Source organism: Haliotis cracherodii, unplaced genomic scaffold, assembly GCF_022045235.1.
Source record: "Haliotis cracherodii isolate W230 unplaced genomic scaffold, xgHalCrac1.p SCAF_7, whole genome shotgun sequence".
NCBI lineage: Eukaryota > Metazoa > Mollusca > Gastropoda > Lepetellida > Haliotidae > Haliotis > Haliotis cracherodii.
In genome coordinates this window covers 4391055-4417648 of record NW_027266330.1, presented here as the reverse complement: position 1 = coordinate 4417648, position 26594 = coordinate 4391055, and the positions used below count along the sequence as shown (strand labels likewise).

At 42.7% G+C, this 26594-nt stretch overlaps 1 protein-coding gene across 1 annotated transcript; it reads right to left on the bottom strand.

Moving 5' to 3' along the window:
* Positions 1-26594, bottom strand: LOC139447577 (stimulated by retinoic acid gene 6 protein-like). Its single transcript, XM_071228985.1, has 19 exons — positions 26523-26594; positions 25973-26053; positions 15936-16031; positions 15617-15677; positions 14672-14757; positions 14152-14285; positions 11726-11889; positions 11160-11383; positions 10437-10516; positions 10083-10144; positions 8146-8275; positions 7706-7781; positions 7483-7561; positions 6822-6870; positions 2887-2992; positions 2429-2530; positions 2124-2287; positions 1505-1690; positions 1-815 (listed from the first exon to the last, which is right to left on the bottom strand). The coding sequence occupies exons 3-19, from the start codon at positions 16016-16018 to the stop codon at positions 493-495; spliced, it is 2109 nt and encodes a 702-aa protein (XP_071085086.1). The 5' UTR covers positions 16019-16031; positions 25973-26053; positions 26523-26594; the 3' UTR covers positions 1-492.

Sequence of the window (26594 nt, the reverse complement as noted above, 5' to 3'; positions counted from 1 at the left end):
TATGCTTTTATTGTTTCTCGGCGCGAATGTTCATGACTTGACAGACGAAATTGATTATGATACTTAGGAATACATTACACTGTCACTTTTTATGGAATTTGAAGAAATACCATATGTATATATACTAGACACATATACCTTACTGCTCACAAATTGTACATTGTAAACTGTGTATTCTCGGCACTGTGTGGCATGCTTTCATTGTACATAGTCAAGTAATCTAAATAATGTATTGTAAATAATGTATTTGACAATGTGAGATCTTAGAAAAAATTTCATTCATTCATCACGTTATAGGCCCCGGCATACAACAAGGCATGAGACAACTGTCCTTATGTTCATCTTGCACAGTGATTCAAACGAAACATCCCTTCCGACCATTCATGGAAGTCTTGAAGTAGGTTTTAACTTTAAAATGTTTTTGGCAGAATTGTCAGAAACACGCGTTGTGTGTAAAAACGAAGTAATCTCGTGCAGTATACTTTCTTTTTGTCACACTAGGGTTTCAGTTTCATGATTTATCCGTCTTCCTTTGACGTCGTGCACGTCGCCTGTACAGTTGTCGTCGTTGCTGTTGTCGTTGGTGTCAGTCACGGGGTCGAGTCTGCAGAGATCGACCACTGTTAGATCACTGACTGGGATCCGTCTCCCCTCCTCCACCGCCTTTATCCTGCTCTGGATGTAGCCCTTCCGGTACACCCTGATCTGGGGGTTATTGATGAGGGTGTAGAACACGGCCCAGTTGAAGGTGGCTTTATATTTACGTCGTTTGGCTTCTTGTGCCGCCTTCAAATCGGTTTCGTCTCCTTTCATTTCTGTAAATATGATGAAATGAAATGAATGGTTATTGTTAAGAAATAAACGATTTGTGATCGCTGTTTATCGTACAATTAAACACTGCAAAGACAATAAACTATGCGGGGCGCAGAGTATCTGCCTGCAGTGTCGGACAACTCCATTTTGTGTACAGGGGGAGGGGGGGTTAAGTTTGGTATTCCCACATTTTTCACGTCGATTATCTGCACATTTTCTCCCAATACCGACTGTCATATTTCTTCGAATTTTGGGTGCGATCATTGCGTTCATCTGTGTTGTCCAGCTACATCGTTTGGGAACAACTCACTCAAGACCTTTCCCTCTCAAACATAACGTTGACCATTCATCAAGATGCGAGCGCACATTCGAATCTCTAGAAATGACGTCACGATGTTTTATCGTGAAATCGACCCCACTTCGTTCTTTGGCTGTTCTTTGCGATTTAGGCTTATCTTATATTTATTATTAGATTCTTTTTATTAGATTAGACACAGACACGAACACGGAACCAGTTCAGCCTCATATACATGATCAAGGAAGAGCACAGTAAACCACAGCTCCAGCCTCAGCCTCAGCCTCAGCCTCAGCCTCAGCCTCAGCCTCACATACAGCTACAGTGACACTGACACTGTTACTGAAACTGACATACAAACACAGTGCCATATAGTGTACCTCCTCCACTACTTACGTATGCTGATGCCCTGAATGCTATCTTCCTCTTCACCTGCTCCCATGGAACCATTCAGGTCGACGGATTTACTTTCGCCAAGATTCCGGAAGTGCAGGTTCATCAACATGAGGCGGATGAATACAATCATCACCGGGTGTGTGTGTTGGTTCTCCACGTGCATGTAGCCTACATACGCCGCAAAACCTGAACAAAAACACACACACATAATCCTGAGCTCAGATCAGCAAGAACCCTTTGGAAAACAGAAAACCTCATGTCTTTCAACCATCAATTAGGTGTATCATTATTTTCATTAGGTTAATACCTGTGTCGGTTATTAGGGCCGTTTAACGCCGCAATAAGCAGACCAAACCGTTATGTGAATGTTCTCACGTGGTCCCAAGTACAGTGGAACCCCGGAAATCCACACAGGGAAATCGTCCGTGATAACACATTCTTGCACACACGACTCATGGCTTTAAGGAGGTTTAACCATATAAAATACATCCGAAAATCATCACCAGTAAATCGCGCCAAGGCAAGGTGTCTGAAATGACGTCAATATTACAAATACGTCTTGTCCCCTCTTTATGAATCTGACAAAATGCCTTGCAGAAAAGCTTAGAAGGCTTAGTACCAGGATCAAAGAATTGGAATCTCTGGGACAAGGTGCTGTGGTCGAGGCGTGGCATGAACAAGGCCCCCAAGACGATGGCCTTGATGATCCTCATGAGGCAGGACGCAAGGCCGAGGAAGATGTTGAAGAAGAACATGAAGAACGTGAAGATGAAGAAGAACCGCCTGAAACAAGGGAGGCAACTCGTGAGTTAATGTTAAAATTTGTACTTATAGCTGAATGTCATAATAGTATAAGGAAGACATACGCACCTGTTGTCTACATACAGCGTGTCCCGCCCACCCCACCAAGGAAGACATACACACCTGTTGTCTATATACAGCGTGTCCCCGCGTTGTTGTAGAAAGAGGAACTTGGCCAAGAGTAGTTGGAGGACGTTCAGCACTATTGTCCACACAACAATCGGCCTGGAGTCAGAGAGAGATGCGGCTATCATAAGGACAAAAATTGGAAGAAACATAGTTTGTTCAAAATATTGAAATATTGTTCCCTGGAAATGCTGGTGCTCTTCAAAAGTTTGTTGAAAAATAACTTAATTGTTCGGTTCCTGCTTTGTTACAGAAATAATAGCGTATTTGAAGCATTGTCGAAACATATCTTGTCTCTAACAAAAAGAACACCACGACCCACCCCATCCCACCCCACCTAACCCAACGAACCCAAACCCACCGTCAGAATATTAGATGAACTTTTCAGATGCCCCAACATAAGCTTCCTGTGACACATCTAGAGACAAATTTGGCTCAGGTAAATTCTTGCTTACCACAGCTGCAACACGTAGTTAACGAGCCAACTCGACATTCCACCCCGAGCGATGATAATTGCTAGCACTGAAAGGGGAACGAGGGCGAAAAACTGGATGACAAACCCTGAAACGAAAAACTGTTTGTTACAACCCGAAACAAAAGCTTCACAACATCTAACTTGGAAACAACAACCTTCTTGTTTTACATACAGCTCTAACATAACTGCTGTCTGCTGTGACGACAGTCACACACGCCTGGGGAAGTTGCTAGATAAGCATCATAATAATAATAGCATCAGGTTATGAAAGGTTCAGAAGATGGTTAACCCGGATGGGGAGTGGCAGGAGAGTTGCCAGGGTCATGCCCAGTAACGAGATGAGGTCAATGATTTCGGAGGGAGAGGTTGCTACCTGCAGACACGATGCATGTTCTGCACCAAGACGTCATGATGAAGGGGAAAACAGGCTCACAAGTGTTTGATGGGAAGACTCGAGAGTTGTTCTGCTTCCTGCCCCCATTTTCTTGAAAAGAAAGCCAGTTCTACATCAAAGAAGCCTTTTTTGATGCGGGCAAAGTATTTAATGTCAGTAGCCTTAAATGGTGGGAACCTGTTCATTCCACCCCCAGTAAGACAAATCTAACTATATTGCCAGAGTTATTGACGGACATGGAAACGATACACATGGGTCAGTGTACAGATGAAGCGATGCAGAATGAAGTCAAACAGAAAGACATCAAAGTGGCCTTGTGCAGTATTAGTTGACTCAAATGTGATGAGCAACAGATTTATGATATCAGGTTATAGAAGATTCAGAAAATAAGTAACCCGGAGAGGTAGGAGTCACAGAGTTGCTGACGTCACGCCCAGTTATGAGATGGCGCCGATGAATTCAGAGGGAGAGGTTTCTACCTGCATACAAGACGTTTGTCCTGCGCCAACACGTCATGGTGGAGGGGAAAGCAGAGAATACCCGGTCAAACCAGAACACCAGGTAACGACGGCTGACGGGTATTGCCCACAGAGGAGGGATATCGTCATCGCCATTGATGACAGAGGAGGCATCAGCAGATGCCGTGACTGATGCAGGGCATCGTCTACATCCCGACCCGTCGTGGAAGGAGTTGGTTGAAGACCGAGGGAGAGCTCGTTTGTTACATCTGACCATAACAAGAAGAGTATGTTTTCTGAAGAATGATGTTTTTCAACGGACGACCCAACATACCAAAATTTGGGGAAGCCACATCACTGTAAACTGCAGTGACTGTGCACCCGATATGATGGTGGACATAGTTCCCCTGTGTACAGAACAATTACCAGCGAGCTGTACTCGACTTTATTGGGGAGAAGATTCTCACCCTGACATGTGTGACGCTGAGTAGTTGGCACAGATTGTAATATTTATTGTTAAATGATGAGAGGATGTAAATACGCATAACTAGGTCCATATGCATGATCTATGGGTGCACGAAGAACTCTTTTAGTGATTAATTGGCATGATTGTGCTGGCTCAAATATGTAAATCGGCTCCATGAAATCTTCATGGTATATTTCTAATTAGTAGGGGGCGCGTATAACATAGCTGTTCAGCCAAGACCCAGGCTGTCGTGACTACAGTGACACACACCTAGGCAGGTTGCTGGACTAAGGAAACAGGCTATCTTGTTGTCCAGGCGGGGATGTAGACGATGACAATTGGCATATTGTATATATTGTTCGAGTTCAGGCTATTTAATGGTCAACTCAGAGTTGCTTGACCACTCATTTAAGACAGATATGATATCCCATCAAGTGTCAATGTCCAGGAGCCATGTAGTGTAAACGTGCAGATACTACATGGTCAGAGGATCATAAGTGACATGAAATAGACGGTACTGGACTGAAATCCACTACATAGTAAAAATCCCCAAGGTCCAAAGGGCAGAGCTCTGCTTCCCCTTTAATACCGGGGTGGTCAGCCGAGGGAGCAGGCAGACGACAGACCGAGACAGGCAAACATGACCAGCAGCATAGAGTGGAGGGGTCCCGGGCCGGAACCAGAGGTATTTGTACTTCCACCAAACAAGCATTTGTTTTCCCTTTACAAAGAACCCTTTTCTGTTACAGCACATCTAAGCTTCATTATAAACCTGATGTACATGGTATACAGCATACGTATGCTTTATTTGTTACATGACAGTGTAAAGTATCGTTGAACAATGATTGTGACTGTGTTACATTGCTTCTGCTGAGATTCGGTAGACGCTCATTGCATTGTATTTGGGCAGTGATTAGTCGTCAGGAATGTTGTACTATTTAATGTAAGCTGCTGTCAGGACGTTACTATATGTAGATGCTAGATATGTAAACTTCCGGTATACCATGGACTCATGCTGAATATTTTGTAATGTTCTAGTGCCGCTAGACATTTCCAGTAGCTAGTTAGACTATATAATGATATAGTGGGAGAAGTGCGTGTTTAGGGATATCTCACGCAAACTCATCAACCCTGATTACCTGCCCAGCCCATATCGGAAACCAGACCAGTGTCGCCGCTGGGTGAATATATATTATTATTACTGACTGTCACTATCATCACTATCTTTTTGTATTTTAAACAGACCACTGCCATCCTGTCATTGAATATTGTACTACCACTCTATTGTGTACTGTGCAGTAATTTGTAATGATTTGTGTACCTTGTTAATTTTGGCCCCGATTTCTCAAAACAAACTTAAGTTCAAAAACACACTTAAGTCTGAGTTTTACTCAAATTTGAGAAAACTCAGCAAAATGCATTTCTGAAACCAAACTGAGTTCAATTTTCGACTCAAACTGAGTTTACAACTTGAGTTAGGTAGGAAGGTAACTTAAGTTTTTTTGTCGGTCATAAAATGGCGGTGTTGAATAGACGTAGGCGTCGTAGGCAGACACAAATATCAACGTTGTCAAGGAGATTAGTCGATAGACAAAATCCTCTTGAGTTCATGGAACCCGAGGAGTTATTCATGAGGTTCCGTTTCCCTGCGGAGAGCATTTTATTTATTGTTTCCCTTGTTTGAGAGAAACTTGAACGGTGCTCCAACCGAAGTAGCCCATTACCTGTTTTAACGCAGGTACTTGTCGCCCTGCGTTTCCTGGCCACTGGATCTTTTTATTCTTTGATCGCGGATTCATATTCGACTATTTCAACTTCTTCGGTGTTTCGGTCAGTCAGAGATGTATGCACTTGTCTGATCGAACATCTCCGGCATTTCGTATGTATGCCAACTGGACAAGATGCAGACAAGATCAAGAAAATGTTCTTCCAAATTGCAGGTGAGTGTGTTTGAAAGCGATTCCTCTTCAACTCGCCTCTTCAGTGGTGTTATTAATTACTAGGTCAAATAAGGGGGAGCTACTCTAATTCTTGTCATTTCTATATATATTATTATCACTGACTGCCACTGTCATCACTATATTTGTGTATTTTAAACAGACCATTGCCATCCTATTATATACTGTCATTGAATATTGTACTACCACTCTATTGCGTACTGACGTTATAATTGCTGTGCAGTAATTTGTAATGATTTGTGTACCTTGATAATTTTGTAATACAAATGTTAATTTATACAATTTGTTGGTTGGTTCTTGGTTTCACACTAAGTTCTTCTACGTATTGATTTCTGGATTAACATATTGTTTCATTTTGGGAATCGCCACGTGGCACATTAGAAACCAGATGTACGTGTTATACAGCACACATTGTTATTCTAGGTGTTAATGGTGGTGGTTGTGTGATAACCACAGTTGATAACCACAGTTACTGTACATAACCGTTGTTTGTATTTCGCCAGTATCAGTGCGTCAACTCACAATTCATTCAAATGATATGACGTTCACTTAAATCCAGGACATATAAGGCAGGTGGTAAGCAGAATGCTCATGCTCCCAATAGCACACAAATATCAGTTATCTCCTTGCATCACTCACCCCATGCGATGTATGCCACCTGGTACCCGGCAAACCGCATACACCCCAGCTGCAACATGGCGAGAGAGTTTCTCAAGACATGGATTCGTAGTCACGTGAAAAACGAAAGATTCCTCGTAATACTCATTGCTTATTTAACCATCTCCAGGATATCCTTAGTGAGAAGGAGAATGGTGACATCAACATTCCATCTGCATCAAGCCGTAGTTAACCATCTTATATAATCGAGTGTGGACAAGACAACCCAGTGACTGGCTGAGTGGACGCGAGTGATACACAATCTGCCGGGTAACACACTGTTTGTTTGTTTGTTTGTTGTTTAGCGCCGCACTCAGCAATATTCCAGCTATATGACGATGGTTTGTAAATAATCGAGTCTGGACAGAACAATCCAGTGACTGACATCATGAGCATCGATCAACGCAATTGGGGTCGATGATATGCATCAACCAAGTCAGTGAGCCTGACCACCCGATCCCGTTAGTCGCCTTTTACGACAAGCATAGTCACCTTTAACACACTGTAACCATTCAATCCACACAAGGGTCGACTGGTGCAGAGACATGTTGGCACTGGAATCCGCGCCCTCATTGCAAAATACTCAATTCGTTAAATACTTCGCAATTCTTACTCTCTGTAACGTAAATCCTCTGACTATTACCATGAGGCTGGCGTTACTCCTGTCCTTTCTTGTGGGGATGTGGCTGTGGTCACCTCGATATAACGCCAACAGGTTGGTTCTGAAACATCGAGAATGACCTCAGAGGGGAGATTCCCCATATAAAATGTTGGTTACAAAACGCCCGGCTCGGATGAAAAAGACCGAAGGGACCCTCGCAGAAGATCATCCTCCCAATCTCGTACATAGATTTATGAACACCTACCTGTAGGAGGAGAGTATATGTAGGATCATCAACAGCCCGATTGCCACCGCTAGCACCGTCGATACGATCAAACTCTCTGGAAAAGAATTGTCACATGGAAACACAGGTCCTGCCTCCATCTAGAGTTCCAAGCCTTCAACATCACAGCCTAGTCACTGCATTTATATCAGTTTCTTGAGGCACTGGCGGCCTTATCGTCTAGTATGGAGTTGCGTCCCTTTGGTGCGCCAGAACATATCATCGTTGGTTCGAATCCCGATTCAAACGATTGTTTTTAGGTTTGACAGCACCCTACGTGTGCTCGTGGAATTCACCAAAGCGTAAACGTCGGAGGCCTTCATCACTTCAGGGTTTCATCCCATATCAACCTGACACCACGTGATAAAACTGATCAAGGTCAGATCAAATTGAGATTAAACCCACCTAACTGACTCACTTACGTGTCAATGCCGTCACCCACGTCTTGAGATCGCTCGGATCAAAACGGTCGTCTTCTGCTGGCTTGAGGTCATAGGCTTTAAGCCATCTGTCATAAAACGTCACGAAAATCCCCAGGAGCTGGAAGGTGATCTGTGGACGGAAAACGTAACTATGTTGTCTGTTGTTTGATTGTCGCAGTCAGTAGTATTCCAGCTATATCTCTGTGCATAATCGAGTCTGGACCAGGTAAAGTAGTGTTGACATTGTAAGCAACATAACACACCGTCGGGGTACGATGTTACACAATCGAGTCTGGACCAGGTAAAGTAGTGTTGACATTGTAAGCAACATAACACACCGTCGGGGTACGATGTTACACAATCAATCAGGCCATGAAGCATGACCACCCCAGTCTTAATAAAAGCAATAAAATGCTGAGGCCCAAATCTGACCTTGGTGTCCACTTGTATTCTAATCTAGTAAAATAAAGTTTTCGTTGTGTTCACTGTAATTCCTTCATTCTGTTTTTAATGGATCACATGTTGCTGCATTAGTTTCCCATTGAATGTAAACAATTGAGCCACGCCCAACTAGGTGGACTACTTTCACCACTACGAGTCACCTGTATCATCATTCACAGTACGTTGTAGGAACATTCATGCATACTCATCCAAGAAATCCAAGAAATGAAACAGCAAACGTGAAGGCTCGCCCGCCAGTTTTGTCTTAGCTAGCCTGGGTTCCACAACTTTTATGTCTTCAGGTTTCATTTCTAACTCGTATTTTTACAGCTGTGTCTTCCCGTTCTCGGGAAACTCATGTTTAAATCTGGCGGTAACTGTACATTTGAAACAGCCGCCTTCTCCAGGACATACGAGTATTAGTTCAGGTTCGTGACAGTCCGACTGTTGCAGACTCTTGCCTTGATTGACAGGTCCTATGAACCTTGTTTGATGCTCTCCCCCGTTGATTGGCTCCTGACTTTGTGGCCGTGTGCATAAATTAAACAATCACCTGATTCATGTCACCCCACTGTACGCATTCCTACACCTGGAATGTTTATCATCCTCGTCATTTTAGTCTGCTTTGATATATATTATTGTTTTTGATTAAACTATTACAGATAATACATTGTCGAATTCGTTTCCGAATTTAGTTATAAGGATTGAGTTATTTGTTTCGGTTGATTGAGGTATGAATCGAAAAACCGATGTGCAAACATTTCTTAAAATCCGCCACAATCAATCCTTAAATGATAATAAATTACCGACATGAGTGTTCTCTATGATAGAGTGGGATTCGACAGTCTTGACCAGTAGCTCAAAAGAATCTGAACAGGATAAGAAAATATGAAACTACGAACTAGCTTTTCACTATCATAAGACAATGAAAATGCCGACATCGCTGTCTTCCCAACACTTATCCAAGATGGGCGGGGTAGCTGCCGATGATGGTTTAATCGTTCGCTCGTCACGCCGAAGGGCCAGGTTCGATTTCCGAATTTAGTACAATATTTGATCCCGAATCCTGGGGACAACCGCCGTGATTTTGTCGGAACAGTGCTAAAAGCGGGATGACACCAAACTCATTTGTGTCAGGTATACCTCAGTCAATACATCTACCACTCCACAGGTTCACTGTCGATACAGGTAATTGCAGTTAATACTTTACATGTAGTTAAGATTGCCTTTTCATGCTCGCCTGTTGAATCCCAGAAAGAACATAATTGCAGCGTTGTCGTCTTTATAACACAAGCAAGAAGTGTCAATATTAAACAAACCGATACTGTGCGAAACGCGACATTGATCGCTTTATCGCTTTGAAGAGCGATCATGCGAGTCCCTACTAACTGTCGGCGTAAACATGGGCGACAACGCAACAGTTGTTGCCCAGTGTAATGCCATTTCCTACATTTTTAAGGTAAACAGTTATCCAGATGTCTGAAGCCTTGACTCACCACGTACAGGAGAAACACGCCGACCATGAGAACAGACAGGATACGGGTCGAATACCGGAACCCTTTAACAGGAACAGGAACATTATTGATGGGTGGTTGTACCACCAGATAGGAGGGTTTACGGTATGACAAGAGTCCAGAATGAGGGATTGACCCATTAAAGAACTAAACCACGGCATCAAAGTAATTTGGGTGATAGTCAATTTCTTTTTGCAGCAAAATTTGTTTTTCAAGAATTTCCGGGAACAACATATTTCTTTCGATGAACAACATGTGCACAGTCGGAAGCTTGGTTTTAATATCGTCTAGACCCCTGCAGATCGATACATACAGTGTGAAAAATACAGTATTCACCTTTTTCATTTTTATAGAGTACTCCGTGTATGGCGGCAAGGAGTCCGGCTTTGATTTTGTCTTTGATTGCTTCCGGTGGTCTGAAATAATAAATGATAGATAATAATGAACTTGAAATAAATATGACCCGATTTAAATCATCAACATATAAGGTCATTTGAATTCATCATATAAAATTATCAGTTGTGAATATCATAGGATAATGTACGTTAGTAATACACATGCATATGTAGACAGAGAGACAAAGTTGTTTAATCGTCTGGATCAATATAAAGTAAGTTATTGGTGCCTACGTTGAGGAATACATTCCAAAACCTAATTATTGTATTTTTTTAAAATGATGCAATATCAATGAGCCATTACACAAACAACCACACATGTCCACCTTGATGCGACATACCACTGAGTGCACAGTTCTTCAGTTGCATGTTTCTGTCACAGTTGTACAGTCCCAAATGATGCAGGTCTTAGACGTTTACCAGTTTAGTGGAACACTGGTACTGACAGATCGTGGATTGTAGTCTAGGCGAATATGGGATTCGAACTCGATCCTGACTCACGTAGGGGACGTTGAAGACGGTTTGACCACACGTGCCCCTATTTTGGTGGGCTAAGGCTGGAGCCACGGACACATGGGTAGGACATGGGATAGGCCGAGTGTTTGGTACAGACAGTCAGTGGGCACTTACGGAGGTTAGTTACAGGCAGTAAATGAGCACTTACGGAGGTTTCGGTGCGGGTTTCTTGAAGAGCTTCCGGACGTGCACCCCCTGGTATGAGTCCCGGATGTACTTCAGAGTCTGGAGAACATCAAGATCAGTTTCCTCCGCCACAAAATACTTCCTAGTTTTAAGGGCATAGGCAAACCTGAGTGGCAAGCTGACGCTGAGATAGACCAGACAGAGGAAGTACGGCAGGTTTCGGCCCACTAACAACATTCGAGCTTCCTGAATACAATAGAATAATATATAATATAATATATATTATAATAATAATATTAATAATAATAATAATGCAACAGTGGTGTATTTCGTTGAAGGTGGTTTTGTATTACCTCAATACGGCTTTTTTTATCACGTCAGCAATTGTTCTGTGTTACAACAATTGGTCTCTATTACGTCACACGTGGTCCTGTATGTCAACAGCGGTGCCTGTTTTACGTTAGCAATGGTTCTGTGCTAAATCAACAGTGATGTTTTTATTCCATTCACAAAGTCGTAATGGAAGATAATACCCGGCTGATCTTGGTTCATTTGGATCATTAAAAAGTCAACACGACATGGCCTCACCCATCTGACGTCACACTCAAACACTTTGTAGAACTCTATGGCGGTGATGACCCACACGTATAAAGCCCCGAGGACGTAGCTGAAGATGGACTTAATAGCCAGTGCAGCGAAGACAGGAAAGTAGACAATGCCGTACCATATCATAGATACTATCACGATCAGTGCTGCAATGCGAATAAAAGGGATTAAATAGAAACGGTCATTGATGCAGTACGATCTGACAAGGATACAGATCTAAATGACGAAACCTCGCGTCTCTGTTAAAGGAACTGTTCTTGGCCGATTAAGCAGCTGGCAAAACTCACCCAAACGTCACTTTTTTATTTGCAATCTCAATGTTTATAATATATACATCCGACAAACATACGTTACGTAACCCCTGAGGTAATGAATTATAACTGGTCACTATTCATAACAACTGTAACGGTAATGACGCTCCATCTTCAGGATGTGAAATCATGTTTGACGGTGACTTCAGAATCCACCGTGGCATGCACGTGCAGTATTCCACACGTGTATTCTCAAAAATTTTGCGTTCAAACATCAGATTTGGGTATTTAAATCCGCTGTCTTGCAATGTGTAATCATTCCCGGAGAACATTGCACGAAGGGGGTATCAGAGGCGCAAAGATGGCAAACGATCGGAATGCATTCCACACGTTTGTCCTTCAGTGCCATCTGGCGGACGTCAACCGATTTACCATTACCCAGTAATCAGCCCATTGGTGAGAAAACATGACCAAATCAATGATTAGAAGGATGTCCCACTGTCAGGACGACCTCCTGTGACGTCAGTGTGTGACGACAGGGCACAGCTTTTATTAGTACGATGACGGCCGTTTACATCGAGCCCTGTCCTGAAGCAGCAATGGCTACCCAATCGACGTCTATCCATCAGAACCGTACGTAACCACTTGAGGGAAGCAGGAATAGAGTCACTAATTGCCTAACTGGCAGATGACCACTAGAGATTGCATTTGGTATGGTGTTTATCATGACAGGCTTGGATTCTGAGAACCTGTCTTAAAATCAATGGGTCGGTTGAAAACAGGTCCCCGCTCAATGTCACGCATGGGCGACTGGGAGTTTGGAGCCCTATACACCCAGACACGTCGGACCAACCTGTCGCTTATTGGGGTGGCCAGTAATGATTTGTGGGTAGGGGTATCTCACACGATTGCAAGTAACCATTACATTCGAGCTGTCATTGAACAAGTTAACATTGTTGTCCGACATTTCGACGACCATCTACTCGCCACAATTGCTGGCTGACAACGCCAGACACCATCGTTCCTGGGCAGTAACAGTCTATCTCAAGAACCACACGGTGATGACTATCCAGATATGAATCTGCTGGAGCACATTTGAGACTCCTTTGGCGTGGTATGTAGGTACTGGAGCCTCCTGTGTAGCATGTGCGTGAACTGTCATCGGGAGTGGCTGCAGCGGCCACTTCAGCAGATGAGACTGGAGGGAGGAGGGGCAGGGATGGGGCCGTCATCTGGGCACATGGAGGTTTCCTCGCTACTGAACCTGTGACCTGCGGGCATTTATATCCAGGAATAGCCACCTGAAATCATCGTAAGACTTCTGCAGCCTCAAGTGAGTAATGGTGGTGTTTTCATGTTGTCAGAGGGTCATTGTTACAGGTCACATTCTATTATCAAGCTCACTTTCAAAAGTCTGGGCATACTTAATGTGCAAATAAGGAAGGTGGTTGCTCCAAATGCAGCGACGTAGGAAATTCTGCCAGTTGCGACAGAGCGTCCGTATAGTCAGACTTATTATAGCATGTGACTGTGTCTAGACAAAACGGATACCTGAGGAAAGCAACTGCTGGACAGATAGAAGAGACACTATGTTCCTGGGGAACTACATCGGTCACAACTCACTGAACAAGCGCAGGTGGGCCACAGTGCATATGTCAATCTAGCAGTACAATAATTATGCAAAGGTACTAAGAAGCGGAGGTTTCATCACTATGTGAAAAGCATTACCTCCTATATTATTATACATAAGTTGAGTTTGCAGACAACCTCACTTGGTTTTTGGGCCAAGCCAAGTCCTCCTTCAAGATAATAGGAACATGTTTTAAATGAGTAGTCTATTTGTCAGTAGTATCGACAGCAAATGATGCGACACAGTCAATAGTGACAGACTAAGTGAGTGAGTGAGTTTAAAGCCGCTTTGTACCGTATTCCAGTCAGATCACGACGTATCGGCTTCATGTGGGAAAGAGTCCTAAGTGAGACAGGTCTTAGACGTTTACCATTTTGGTGAAACAAACGAGCACGGGTCCGACAAACCTAGAAACATTATCAGGGCACATCTAGCATTTGAACCCACGATGTTATCATGACGACAAGACGCAACATCGAATGATCCTTTTTCCCAATGACTTATTGACCTGGGGATGGTATACGTACTTTTCAAGGCTAAAGGTCCATCGTATCTGAAGGCAAACTTTTGCTCAAAGATAACCTCATATGTAAGGAACGTGGTTGCTCCAAAGGCAGCGACGTAGGAAATTCTGCCAGATGTCGTCAGAGCGTCCATTGGGCTATAATAAAAGTCCATATTGTCAAAATTATAGCAGCACGTGACTGTGTCTTGACATAACGGATCTTACCTTCATAGAGTGAGTGAGTGAGTGAGTGAGTGAGTATGGTTTTAGGCCGCTTTTAGCAATATTCCAGCAATATCACGACGGGGGACACCAGAAATGGGCTTCACACAATGTACCCATGTTGGGAATCGATCCCGGGTCTTCGGCGTGACGAGCGAACGCTTTAACCACTAGGCTGCCCGACCGCCCCCACTTTCATAGAAACTGTATATAATTGAAGACACGTATCAAACATAATACTCGAAAACCCGAGGAAAGCAACTGCCAGACAGATAGAAGAGAAAGCATGTTTCTGATCAACTGTATCGGTCACAACTCACTGAACCAGGGCTGGTCGGCCATGGAGAAAGTCCATAAACTTCCGTCTTCTCGTCTTCAGCATGGAGAAGGCCAGGCTGATCAGTACCTGCAGGCAGGAGAGGTCAACAGTGTGTACTGACCTCAAGTACTGGGTGTACTGACCTCAACAACAAGGTGTACTGACCTCAACAACAGTGTGTACAGCCCTTTACAACAGTGTGTACTGACCTCAACAACAGTGTGTACCGACCTCTACAACAGTGTGTACTGACATCAACAACAGTGTGTACTGACCTCAACAACAGTGTGTACTGACCTCAACAACAGTGTTCTGACCGCAACAACAGTGTGTACTGACCTCAACAACAGTGTGTACTATCCAGACAACAACAATGTTCTGACTGCAACTACAGTGTGTACTGACCTCATCAACAGTGTGTACTGACCTCAACAACAGTGTGTACTGACCTCAACAACAGTGTGTACTGACCTCAACAACAGTGTTCTGACCGCAACAACAGTGTGTACTGACCTCAACAACAGTGTGTACTATCCAGACAACAACAATGTTCTGACTGCAACTACAGTGTGTACTGACCTCATCAACAGTGTGTACTATCCAGACAACAACAATGTTCTGACTGCAACTACAGTGTGTACTGACCTCAACAACAGTGTGTACTATCCAGACAACAACAATGTTCTGACTGCAACAACAGTGTGTACTGACCTCAACAACAATGTGTACTATCCAGACAACAACAATGTTTTGACCGCAAGAACAATTTATACATAACATGTAAAGATAGGGAGGTGGTAACTTTCATTCAGATAAGTATGTACAGATAAGGCAGGAAAGCCACGTCATGTAAGTATATTCATACTGCTCTATCCCTTTATGTTTTGAGGTGGTTGTGTGATTTAGTTACCAAATGGAAAAAGACAGAAACATGTATAACACTTACAGCTGGGATAATCGTCACCTGATAGAACCTGAAGTGGTCCACTTTGTGGACGCATGCTGTCCTGTTGGAAACATGATCACAGGATAGTCAATTACATACTGAGATGGAACAGAAAAACTTATATTGTCATTAGATAATCTATTTGGGTTTCTGCATTTCAATATGATTTTCAAAACAAAACAAATTTCTTCATTTTGAAAATTACCAAAGGATACAGTTCAAATAACGGCTATTTTATATGGAAGTATATCTATTAGCCTGATATTTCTTTCCGTGGTATAAATCCTCCTGATTGATACACTGTCAGGATGACACTCACCTGTTGACCTGCGTGCCTTTGACCTCATCACTCTCCAGGAGAGTAAACAGATTGTCGACCTGATGTAAGAATATTGAGCCCATGGTGTTTCACGAACTGCAAACATATGAACATGAAATTCAGTTTTAAAAGTGTTTTTTGACATTTCCAGATTAACACAGGAGGTGAGGTGAGGTGACAGTTGGTTTTCCCTCTTGTGGATCTGTTTATGCATATGAATCGGAATTTCTGTTCGGATTGGCAAAGTCAAAACAAGATAATTTGAACTTAAGCTCCAGGAATATCGATGATCTGATATCGTTCAATGACAATCAAATATTCCCTTCCTCTGAGTTACCCATGAAGGAGTCCAGTGAGACTGCCTCATCTGTTTCATATTCAGATCTATGCATAAAGATTAAGTGACAAAACACTCTCCACAAGACTGTATGACAAGAGGGATGACTTCAACCCTCCAACAGTCAACTTTCCCTTCATGTCGAGCAATATTCTAGCAGCTGCAGCCTTTGGTGTCTACATTTCACAACTTTAGAGATACAATCGATCATGCTCTTCTACCAATATTTCAAACAGCGACATGCGAATCTTGCTCAAGGCTACAACATCCAAGGCCTCAGTAAAGCTTTCAAAAGGTTTTATGGTGGACATGTTGAGGACATTTCCAAATTTGACGCATCAGTTACAAAAATTATGTCCGATGCAATTCTCTATTTTGACTTACCATATGGTCCCATGTTTTTTTTCAGGTGAATAATTGACTTGACTTTGCATGTGTTTGTGACGGGTGCCACCGGTGGGGCAGGATACGCTTACCTTTTCCCGAACACCTGGTAACATTACTGTTTGAACACATGCTCATGATTTTGTCAGAATCGTACAATCGACCCTGCATTGTGCACAGATTTCTATTGGATATGGAAAGAGTTTTGTCGCTTTATTCGATAGTTGTGTCTCTTAGTGGCAACACCTCATCATCTAATAACTTTAGTGTTACCTCCCTTCGGTCGTTGTTGACAAATGGGCTTGTTCATTCGAGAAGTTTGGTGATATGATTTCTACAAGGCTGTCTGGGCCCATGTATGAGCGAGACAACCTCTACAACCTAGCATACGCCTCGTCTTCTTGTACGTCATTCAAGACAACTATGCCACATTCTAAACCTTCGTGATTGCTCCGTTTTGTTTGTTTGTTGTTTAACGCCACACTCAGCAATAGTCCAGCTATATGCCGCGGTCTGTAATTAATCGTGACTGGGCCAGACAATCCAGTGATTGACATCATAAGCAACGATACGCAGTTGGGATACGCAGCCATGCATCAACCAAGTCAGGGAACCTGACCACCCGATCCCGTTTGTCGCCTCTTACGACAAACATGTTTTGCTGTTGTGATTGCACTGACATTCATTATCGGGCCTGTTAATTACTGCTGCTGCAACATATCTTAGCAATTGTATTGCCTTTTGTCATTTTTTACTTAAAATGAGTATTTCAGTATGATTAGTTATCAATTCGTTGATCATAAATGGCTATTTACCGGATTAACCTTCCTATTTCAATCTGGAAATCGCCTCGTAACAATATTACCATGTTGAATTCATTTTTAGTGTGCATCGCATTGTCCAGATTACTACTTTGACTAGGGAAGCGTGCGGTGTGCCAATGCATAAGGTGTGGTGTACCATCGTTCGATGTTCAGAGTTGCGCCCCGCAGCTGTGTTAGGGTCCGATGGTCGTAGATTCGACTCGAGGATGTCATAACTACCTAATACCCGCATCAGTGACGAGGGAGTGATGGTATTTCATAGGCGTGACTATTGGTCTGGAAATCACTATTCCGATAACTATTGATATTGAAAAAAACTATTGCGATAACTATTGATATTACAAGCAACTATTGTGATAAATATCGACAGTTTTCAGTGTGTCAATTTAGATGGATTTTAGAGCTGAATTAAACTTTCGAACTGAAGTCTCCTTTGAATGTGATAACCATAACAACAAATAAAAAGTAAAGTTTGAGATATGACTGATATGTTTTTCCTTTACCCTAATAATTTAAGAAAAAGAAACTTCCACATGCGTAAATTACAACCACTCATGATCAACAGAAAAACAAATTTGAACAGCATTGCATGTATTTTATGTATGGTAAATACAAAAGAAACTATCGATATTCCTTACTCAAATCGTTACCATTGATCGGAAACTGATTTAATAATCGATTTATTGACTTTAAGTGCAAACCAATAGCAATATATATATATCGATATTTCGGTTTATAGTGACACCCCCAGTATTTTATTTTATCGAGTGTTTCGTTGTTGTGATCGAGGATTCAATTGCATGATATCCAAGACTTGGTTATGGCGTTATATGGGGAAAGTCGTATAAACAACATAACATAAGTATGTGTCTGTTTGTGTAATAAATAAGATTTATGCATCAAAGTCTAAGCTACACAACGAGTCTTGTAAGCTAATACACAAAATTCTTGTGGAGCCTCCAAATTATGCAAACTAACTGCAAAACATAAACACATTTTTAGGTTTAAGTGTATGTTAACAGGCTGATCACGTCAAAACTTGTTTTGAGTATAACCTGTGTTAAGTTATTAAGCCTGAGTAGGTTTTTATTGTTGTTTCAGAAAATCCAAATTGCGTTGACACTTGGTTTCCTTCGTGAATACCTAGACAGAATTATAATACATGTTATGTATCGTTCAAACCTCCACCATCTAGTATCAGTCTACCCGACCAGAGTCTCTCTTAGCGTGAACGATTATTCATAAAGTGAACGGGAGTAACCCGTTCTTCAAGCTGTGATCACTGACGCGTGGTGTTTACAAGTGTTCTTTGTGGGACAAGGTCGATTTTTTCCTTCAGGCAAAGGAAAAGGTCAGGTCGACATACACATGATTGACTTGCGTGTTAATAACATTTATCCTTCTTTACTCCCTATGTGTTGCCCACACTGCATGAATCATTGTCGTAAAAGCAGGGGTAGTCTTGAAGGCTGGGCCCTTGTGTACTCTAGAACGGCATCTCTACTCGTTAGTGTGTTTCTGATCTCCATCTGATTGTAAATCTCCCTGCGGGACTGATGCCAATCGAATATTTTCAGCAAGGTGTTACCTGAACCTCTGAATGGGGTTCCATTTCTGTGTTGATATCGATTCCAAATTTGAGAGTGCATCTTTGCTGTACGGGGCACAGTAACTGAACGCGGATAGCAAACTCGCTCTTGTGTAGCATGCCGCCCACGGTGACGCATCATGTGCCAATAGACGTCACAACCAAATGGTTCATTGATCGGGTACAAAGACAGAAATTTCAAAAAAGGGTGCTGAAAATGACAAAATGTGCACAATAAGCATGACTTAAGCTGACAAATCACAGAATGCGGGGGCGGTCGGGTAGCCTAGTGGTTAAAACGTTCGCTCGTCAAGCAGAAGACCCGGGTTCGATTCCCAACATGGGCACAATGTGTGAAGCCCATTTGTGGTGTCCCCCGCCGTGATATTGCTGGAGTATTGCTAAAAGCGGCGTAAAAACGCACTCACTCACTCACAGAATGCGGTTGCCAGACTCTTTGGTAAATCGACAAGTGTGATATCCGACTGATGGAATGATAATAGCAAACAGCTTGGGATAAGATTAGGGCTGGTGGAGGAAAGACTACTCCCTCGCAGAATCGAGGTGTACGCACCATTTCGTTGACGAACAGTATCATTTCTGCACCAGAACTGGCTTAATGGCTGCAACGGGAATCCGACTTTCGATGTCAACGACACGAAATAGACTGAAACCTGCAGGTTTGACTGGGGCACACAGGCGGGCCAGGCAACAGAGGGCACAGAAGTTTCGAGGTCGTCAACAGCGACATGGGAGAAACTCCATGTTTTCTGGAGCATCGAGGTTCTATATACGCTTCACAGATGCCAGACAACTTGTTTCAAGACAGCGTGGAGAGAGGTACTAGCAGCACGTCAAGAGCACGATAGATACAGTGGTGGACACCTCGGCTGTCATCACATACAACAGGGCGGATCTGTGCAGTGCTCATACCATTTCCCAGCGCGTTTCCCAACGCAGGTCCTCAAAGAGCTCGTGTTGCAGTCGACTTTCTAACGCAGCAAGGTGGCACGATACTGCCCTGGCCAGCCACATCTCCAGACTGGTCCCGCAACCGGTCTCATCGTTCCCAGCATTTGTAACAACTTGGGTAGACCTTGCAAGAACAGCGATTTCTTATGACTATGAAAATGGTTTTGTCGCTCACATTTATTTGTACTGACATTTCCATGTGACAAAGACACTTAAGCAAACACTTATTAAATAGACCTATTCTACCTGACTTGAGTTGAGATTTACAGTGATAACAAGTTCATATACATTCTTGGTTGTTTTTCCTATTTACAAAATGTCAGCGTTAGTCGTACGTATGAAGTATTTTATCATTAAGCAGGAAATCTCCTCATTTCGACGTCCAGGTGGCAGCATCGTTGATCTGTCGGTACACTGAAGCTATGGACGTTGGGTGTAGCAGTGTTTGCACTTCCATATCCATGGTATCAGTAACCAACTTAACATGTTAGACAGACATTTACAGAATGAAAACATCACCGTCACAAAATGTACTAGGTTGTAAAATTGCACATCAATTAATATACATGTATATATAATAGAATACATCATTTACGCAAAGTTCATTTCTCCATGCGTTTATGTACATGTATGTTTAGACATACAACAATCATATGACAGTTGTTGTTTAGGCTTGTAAATGTCACATGTACAACAATCGGTTAGTCTTGTAAAGACGTGATTTACAAATACTCACAATCAAGTAACGTTTTAAAAAAAAATTTCAGTGCACTCTTCAGCATTACTGACCATACCTGTAAATATGATGTATATCGACTTATTGACCAGCAGTACCCAGCTACGTGCATGGACCAGGCGGTGCTCTATGAGACAGACAGACAGACAGACAGACAGACAGACATATTTCGTCTATGTGGTCATGAGGCCAATAGTACAATGACATTTTGTTCTAGCAAAATTCGTCGTGCAGCACGACTTGTATATTGCAGCTGAATAGATGTACACATTTGGGTTTTATTGATATTCAATGTATGATCCTTCTTTCAAATATCTTATTAACAAAACCTGCTCGTCTGAGAAGAATGTGGCTATTGTAATTATCTTTGTGAAGGATACGTATCATAATAGTGAGGCAGGTATTATATTCTTATTTCTTCACATACTGGACATAATAAAAAACACATGGTATTCATCCTCTTCTTAGTAACATTAGCTGTAAGGACACATCGGAGTTATCGATATCTTTGGAACGTCTGCGTAAAGATAAAGATCTAATAATCATTAAATACATTTCTGGCATTAGTTATCACGTGGACTAGGCATGTATATAACGTAGCGACTTTGAACATCTGATATCAGCTGACCAGCCTTGACAATAAATATCTTTACATCGTTGTTTAAACATTGTTAAGAACATTATTTTATTTCCAACATCTTGGGATATGCAAATCCATGCTACAAAGGAATTTATCTAACAGCTGAGGCCCAGTTTCTATCCCCAAAGTCATCAAGGCGCTGAAGCATGTAATAGCATCGTCTAGAGTATCGTGTATCTGGTTGTCTGAGCAAACGTATCCAGTATGAGATAACTCTACATTGATAGTTTACAACTATCGGGTACCTTCCGCATTCGGCTATAATTGCATTATTTGGTGACCGGCAGCCGACGCCAAGAACAAATTAACATGATTTTGTATGAATTTTCTCAATAATGTGGCGATATAGGTTCCCTAAAGTTCCGAGCCGTACGTCAGTATTGGCTGTATTTTACCATCAAATACCAGCGATTCAACAGGTATATTTCTAAATTTACTAATAAACTTCCTCGCTGTATACATTGCTTTATCTGCTTACCTTGAAAGTACTTCACATGCTTTTGTAAATAAATTTATTCGAGATTCAATAATTGATATGAATATTTTACTTATACTGTCTAACATGACAATGCCTCTGTAGTTATTTGCGTCCCTCGAGCCGGATTTATGTCATGGGTCAATAAGTCCAGGATTCCAGGATTCCGGGAACAGACCTGTCTCCAAATATGGTTACAAAGACGCTTATAGAAGGGTAACAACGGAAAACAGGCTTTCTTCACAGCTTCTGTTGGGATGCCGTCATGTGGTGATGTTCCAGTTTTCAAATGATGTATAACATATATTATTTCACGTTCTGATATTTCCCCATGACCACTTCATCACAGTTTCTACAATCATCATAGTCTGAGGTTGAATGGTTTTCTAGAAAATATGCGACATATTTATCAAATGAGTGATTTGATTGTACTTGCGGTTTTAAAAGTTCTCTGACGTAGGCATGCCAATTATCAGCAGTGATGGATGAGAATCCCAACTCACATCTTTAGTAATATTTCTTAATTGTTTTCCAAAACCAAATTTACAATCTTTACTTTTTTGCAGCCTTTACAAGTTCTTCCGAGACAGACATTTCGTAATCGATCTTTTTCCTTTTACAAGTTTCTTTAAAAGCTTTTTGGCGTTTAAATACTCACTGCAATGTTCACTATGATTCGTAAACCTGCACCTGTCCGGAAGAACATATTTGGTGCTCTATCACATACAGGGGCGGTCGGGTAGCCTAGTGGTTCAAGCGTTCGTTTGTCACGCCGAAGACCCGGGTTCGAATCCCGACATGGGTACTATGTGTGAAGCCCATTTCTGGTGTCCCCCGCCGTTATGTTGCTGGAATATTGCTAAAATCGGCGTAAAACCGTACTCACTCACTCACCCTATCCCATACCTATGTTTCTGTTTCTGTCCCATGACTCATAATGGAACCATACAATTAAGACAATGAATACAACGTCTTCCTCTCCAGTGGTGCATGTAGTCCGGTGTCGTGACAGAAGTGTTCGATACGAATATGAATATAGTTTGAGAGGAGAAATGCACAATGCGATGCCCTGCTTGAATACAGGCGTTATGCGAGCGTAGGGGGCCCTTCTGAACTTACGTGGGACGGGAGGAGAGGCGCATAGGAAATATGTCATTTGTAGAGCATATCTGAATTTTATGTTCACACAGCTTGGTAATAAAGGCGAAATCACATTTTATGTGTCAGCGCGAGACGTGTCAAGGTGACCCAGAAAGGGACATGAGTCGGTTGGCTTGGTAAATTCGATTCAAGATGTGAAACTGACATATCAAACATATCGCGTTAGCATGTACTTGATTCATTTAGAATGTATAGTCGGTTATTATCAATGATACATTTGTTAGTTTCCTCAATATAATTTGTGTCTTGTACACAAAAATTATGTAGATTCATAATAAATCTAGACCACACACTCGCTCTATTTTTATTCAATAGTTTGAACCAGAATCTGATAATTCTGTTGATATATAAAGGGTATTAACCCAGGTTATGCCATGTTATGTTTGTTTTAATGCCAATCAGATTTGAAAATTGATTCATGATGGACACGAAGTCCTGTAGCGTGGTGGACTACAACCAACACCAACACACGAAGTAGTCATGTAGCGTGGTGGACTACAACCAACACCAACACACGAAGTAGTCATGTAGCGTGGTGGACTACAACCAACACCAACACACGAAGTAGTCATGTAGCGTGGTGGACTACAACCAACACACGAAGTAGTCATGTAGCGTGGTGGACTACAACCAACACCAACACACGAAGTAGTCATGTAGCGTGGTGGACTACAACCAACACCAACACACGAAGTAGTCATGTAGCGTGGTGGACTACAACCAACACCAACACACGAAGTAGTCATGTAGCGTGGTGGACTACAACCAACACCAACACACGAAGTAGTCATGTAGCGTGGTGGACTACAACCAACACCAACACACGAAGTAGTCATGTAGCGTGGTGGACTACAACCAACACCAACACACGGAGTAGTCATGTAGCGTGGTGGACTACAACCAACACACGAAGTAGTCATGTAGCGTGGTGGACTACAACCAACACCAACACACGAAGTAGTCATGTAGCGTGGTGGACTACAACCAACACCAACACACGAAGTAGCCATGTAGCGTGGTGGACTACAACCAACACCAACACACGAAGTAGTCATGTAGCGTGGTGGACTACAACCAACACCAACACACGAAGTAGTCATGTAGCGTGGTGGACTACAACCAACACCAACACACGATGTAGTCATGTAGCGTGGTGGACTACAACCAACACCAACACACGGAGTAGTCATGTAGCGTGGTGGACTACAACCAACACACGAAGTAGTCATGTAGCGTGGTGGACTACAACCAACACCAACACACGAAGTAGTCATGTAGCGTGGTGGACTACAACCAACACACGAAGTAGTCATGTAGCGTGGTGGACTACAACCAACACACGAAGTAGTCATGTAGCGTGGTGGACTACAACCAACACACGAAGTAGTCATGTAGCGTGGTGGACTACAACCAACACCAACACACGAAGTAGTCATGTAGCGTGGTGGACTACAACCAACACACGGAGTAGTCATGTAGCGTGGTGGACTACAACCAACACACGAAGTAGTCATGTAGCGTGGTGGACTACAACCAACACACGAAGTAGTCATGTAGCGTGGTGGACTACAACCAACACACGAAGTAGTCATGTAGCGTGGTGGACTACAACCAACACACGAAGTAGTCATGTAGCGTGGTGGACTACAACCAACACCAACACACGAAGTAGTCATGTAGCGTGGTGGACTACAACCAACACACGGAGTAGTCATGTAGCGTGGTGGACTACAACCAACACACGAAGTAGTCATGTAGCGTGGTGGACTACAACCAACACACGAAGTAGTCATGTAGCGTGGTGGACTACAACCAACACACGAAGTAGTCATGTAGCGTGGTGGACTACAACCAACACCAACACACGGAGTAGTCATGTAGCGTGGTGGACTACAACCAACACACGAAGTAGTCATGTAGCGTGGTGGACTACAACCAACACCAACACACGATGTAGTCATGTAGCGTGGTGGACTACAACCAACACCAACACACGGAGTAGTCATGTAGCGTGGTGGACTACAACCAACACACGAAGTAGTCATGTAGCGTGGTGGACTACAACCATCACCAACACACGGAGTAGTCATGTAGCGTGGTGGACTACAACCAACACACGAAGTAGTCATGTAGCGTGGTGGACTACAACCAACACCAACACACGAAGTAGTCATGTAGCGTGGTGGACTACAACCAACACACGAAGTAGTCATGTAGCGTGGTGGACTACAACCAACACACGAAGTAGTCATGTAGCGTGGTGGACTACAACCAACACCAACACACGAAGTAGTCATGTAGCGTGGTGGACTACAACCAACACACGAAGTAGTCATGTAGCGTGGTGGACTACAACCAACACACGAAGTAGTCATGTAGCGTGGTGGACTACAACCAACACCAACACACGAAGTAGTCATGTAGCGTGGTGGACTACAACCAACACACGGAGTAGTCATGTAGTGTGGTGGACTACAACCAACACACGAAGTAGTCATGTAGCGTGGTGGACTACAACCAACACCAACACACGATGTAGTCATGTAGCGTGATGGACTACAACCAACACCAACACACGGAGTAGTCATGTAGCGTGGTGGACTACAACCAACACCAACACACGAAGTAGTCATGTAGCGTGGTGGACTACAACCAACACCAACACACGAAGTAGTCATGTAGCGTGGTGGACTACAACCAACACCAACACACGATGTCGTCGTGTGGCGTGGTGGACAACCAATTAAGACTTTCTTGCACCGTGTCCTTGAACTACCGAATCACCATACACTACTTACGTGTAGCAACACATGGATACATATATGTTATCTTCCCATTTAAACATGTAAATCGTGAATTTTATTGATTACATGTAATCCAACATATACGCTTCAATAAAAAATAATTTAGTAATACGTACCATATGTTGCTTGTGAAGTCAATGGCAGCTCGTCGCGTCATGTGTGATCTCATCCAGCTGTACACACGCTCTTCCGTCACTCTATATAACGAATTGTTACATTACATGTGCATGTGCATGTGCACTATATATCTGGCCTTTTGATTGTCTGCGTGTAGGTTCGTTGGAGAATTGTCAAAGTAATCCACGCCACATGACGCGTCATCTCTTAAATTGTGTTTACCATAAAACAGTGGTGAGTCATGTAGTCAAATTAATATATACACAAATCACAAATAAGAGTTATATGGTACAACTACCGACCTCTACATCTCCTCCCTCTCCCTCTACACTAACTACGACTACTAAAGGAAAGACTGGAAAGACAGTCCCTGGTACTAATGGAGCTGATGGTGTACTCAGAGACAATCTTCACGCTTATATTTCATTTAATTCTTCTTACAAGCAAAAAGCATCTTATTACGTCATCAGATTACCCTGGTCTCTCTTGACAAGAAGCATAAATATGTGAGGCAGTGTTGTCAAGTATACTTAATTTTCCATTCCTTACCTCTCAACATCCACGTGTAACACTACATAATTCACCAACACCGGCGTTCAGTCATATTTAACCTAACAGTTA

Excerpts from the sequence above, each read along its gene's own strand:
- LOC139447577 (XM_071228985.1), bottom strand. The coding sequence starts at position 16,018 with ATGGGCTCAATATTCTTACATCAGGTCGACAATCTGTTTACTCTCCTG. Across the intron at positions 2,993-6,821 it reads GGTGGCATACATCGCATGGG|GGTTTGTCATCCAGTTTTTC; the intron begins GTGAGTGATGCA and ends TTTTCGTTTCAG. Across the intron at positions 2,288-2,428 it reads ACGCTGTATATAGACAACAG|GCGGTTCTTCTTCATCTTCA; the intron begins GTGTGTATGTCT and ends CCCTTGTTTCAG.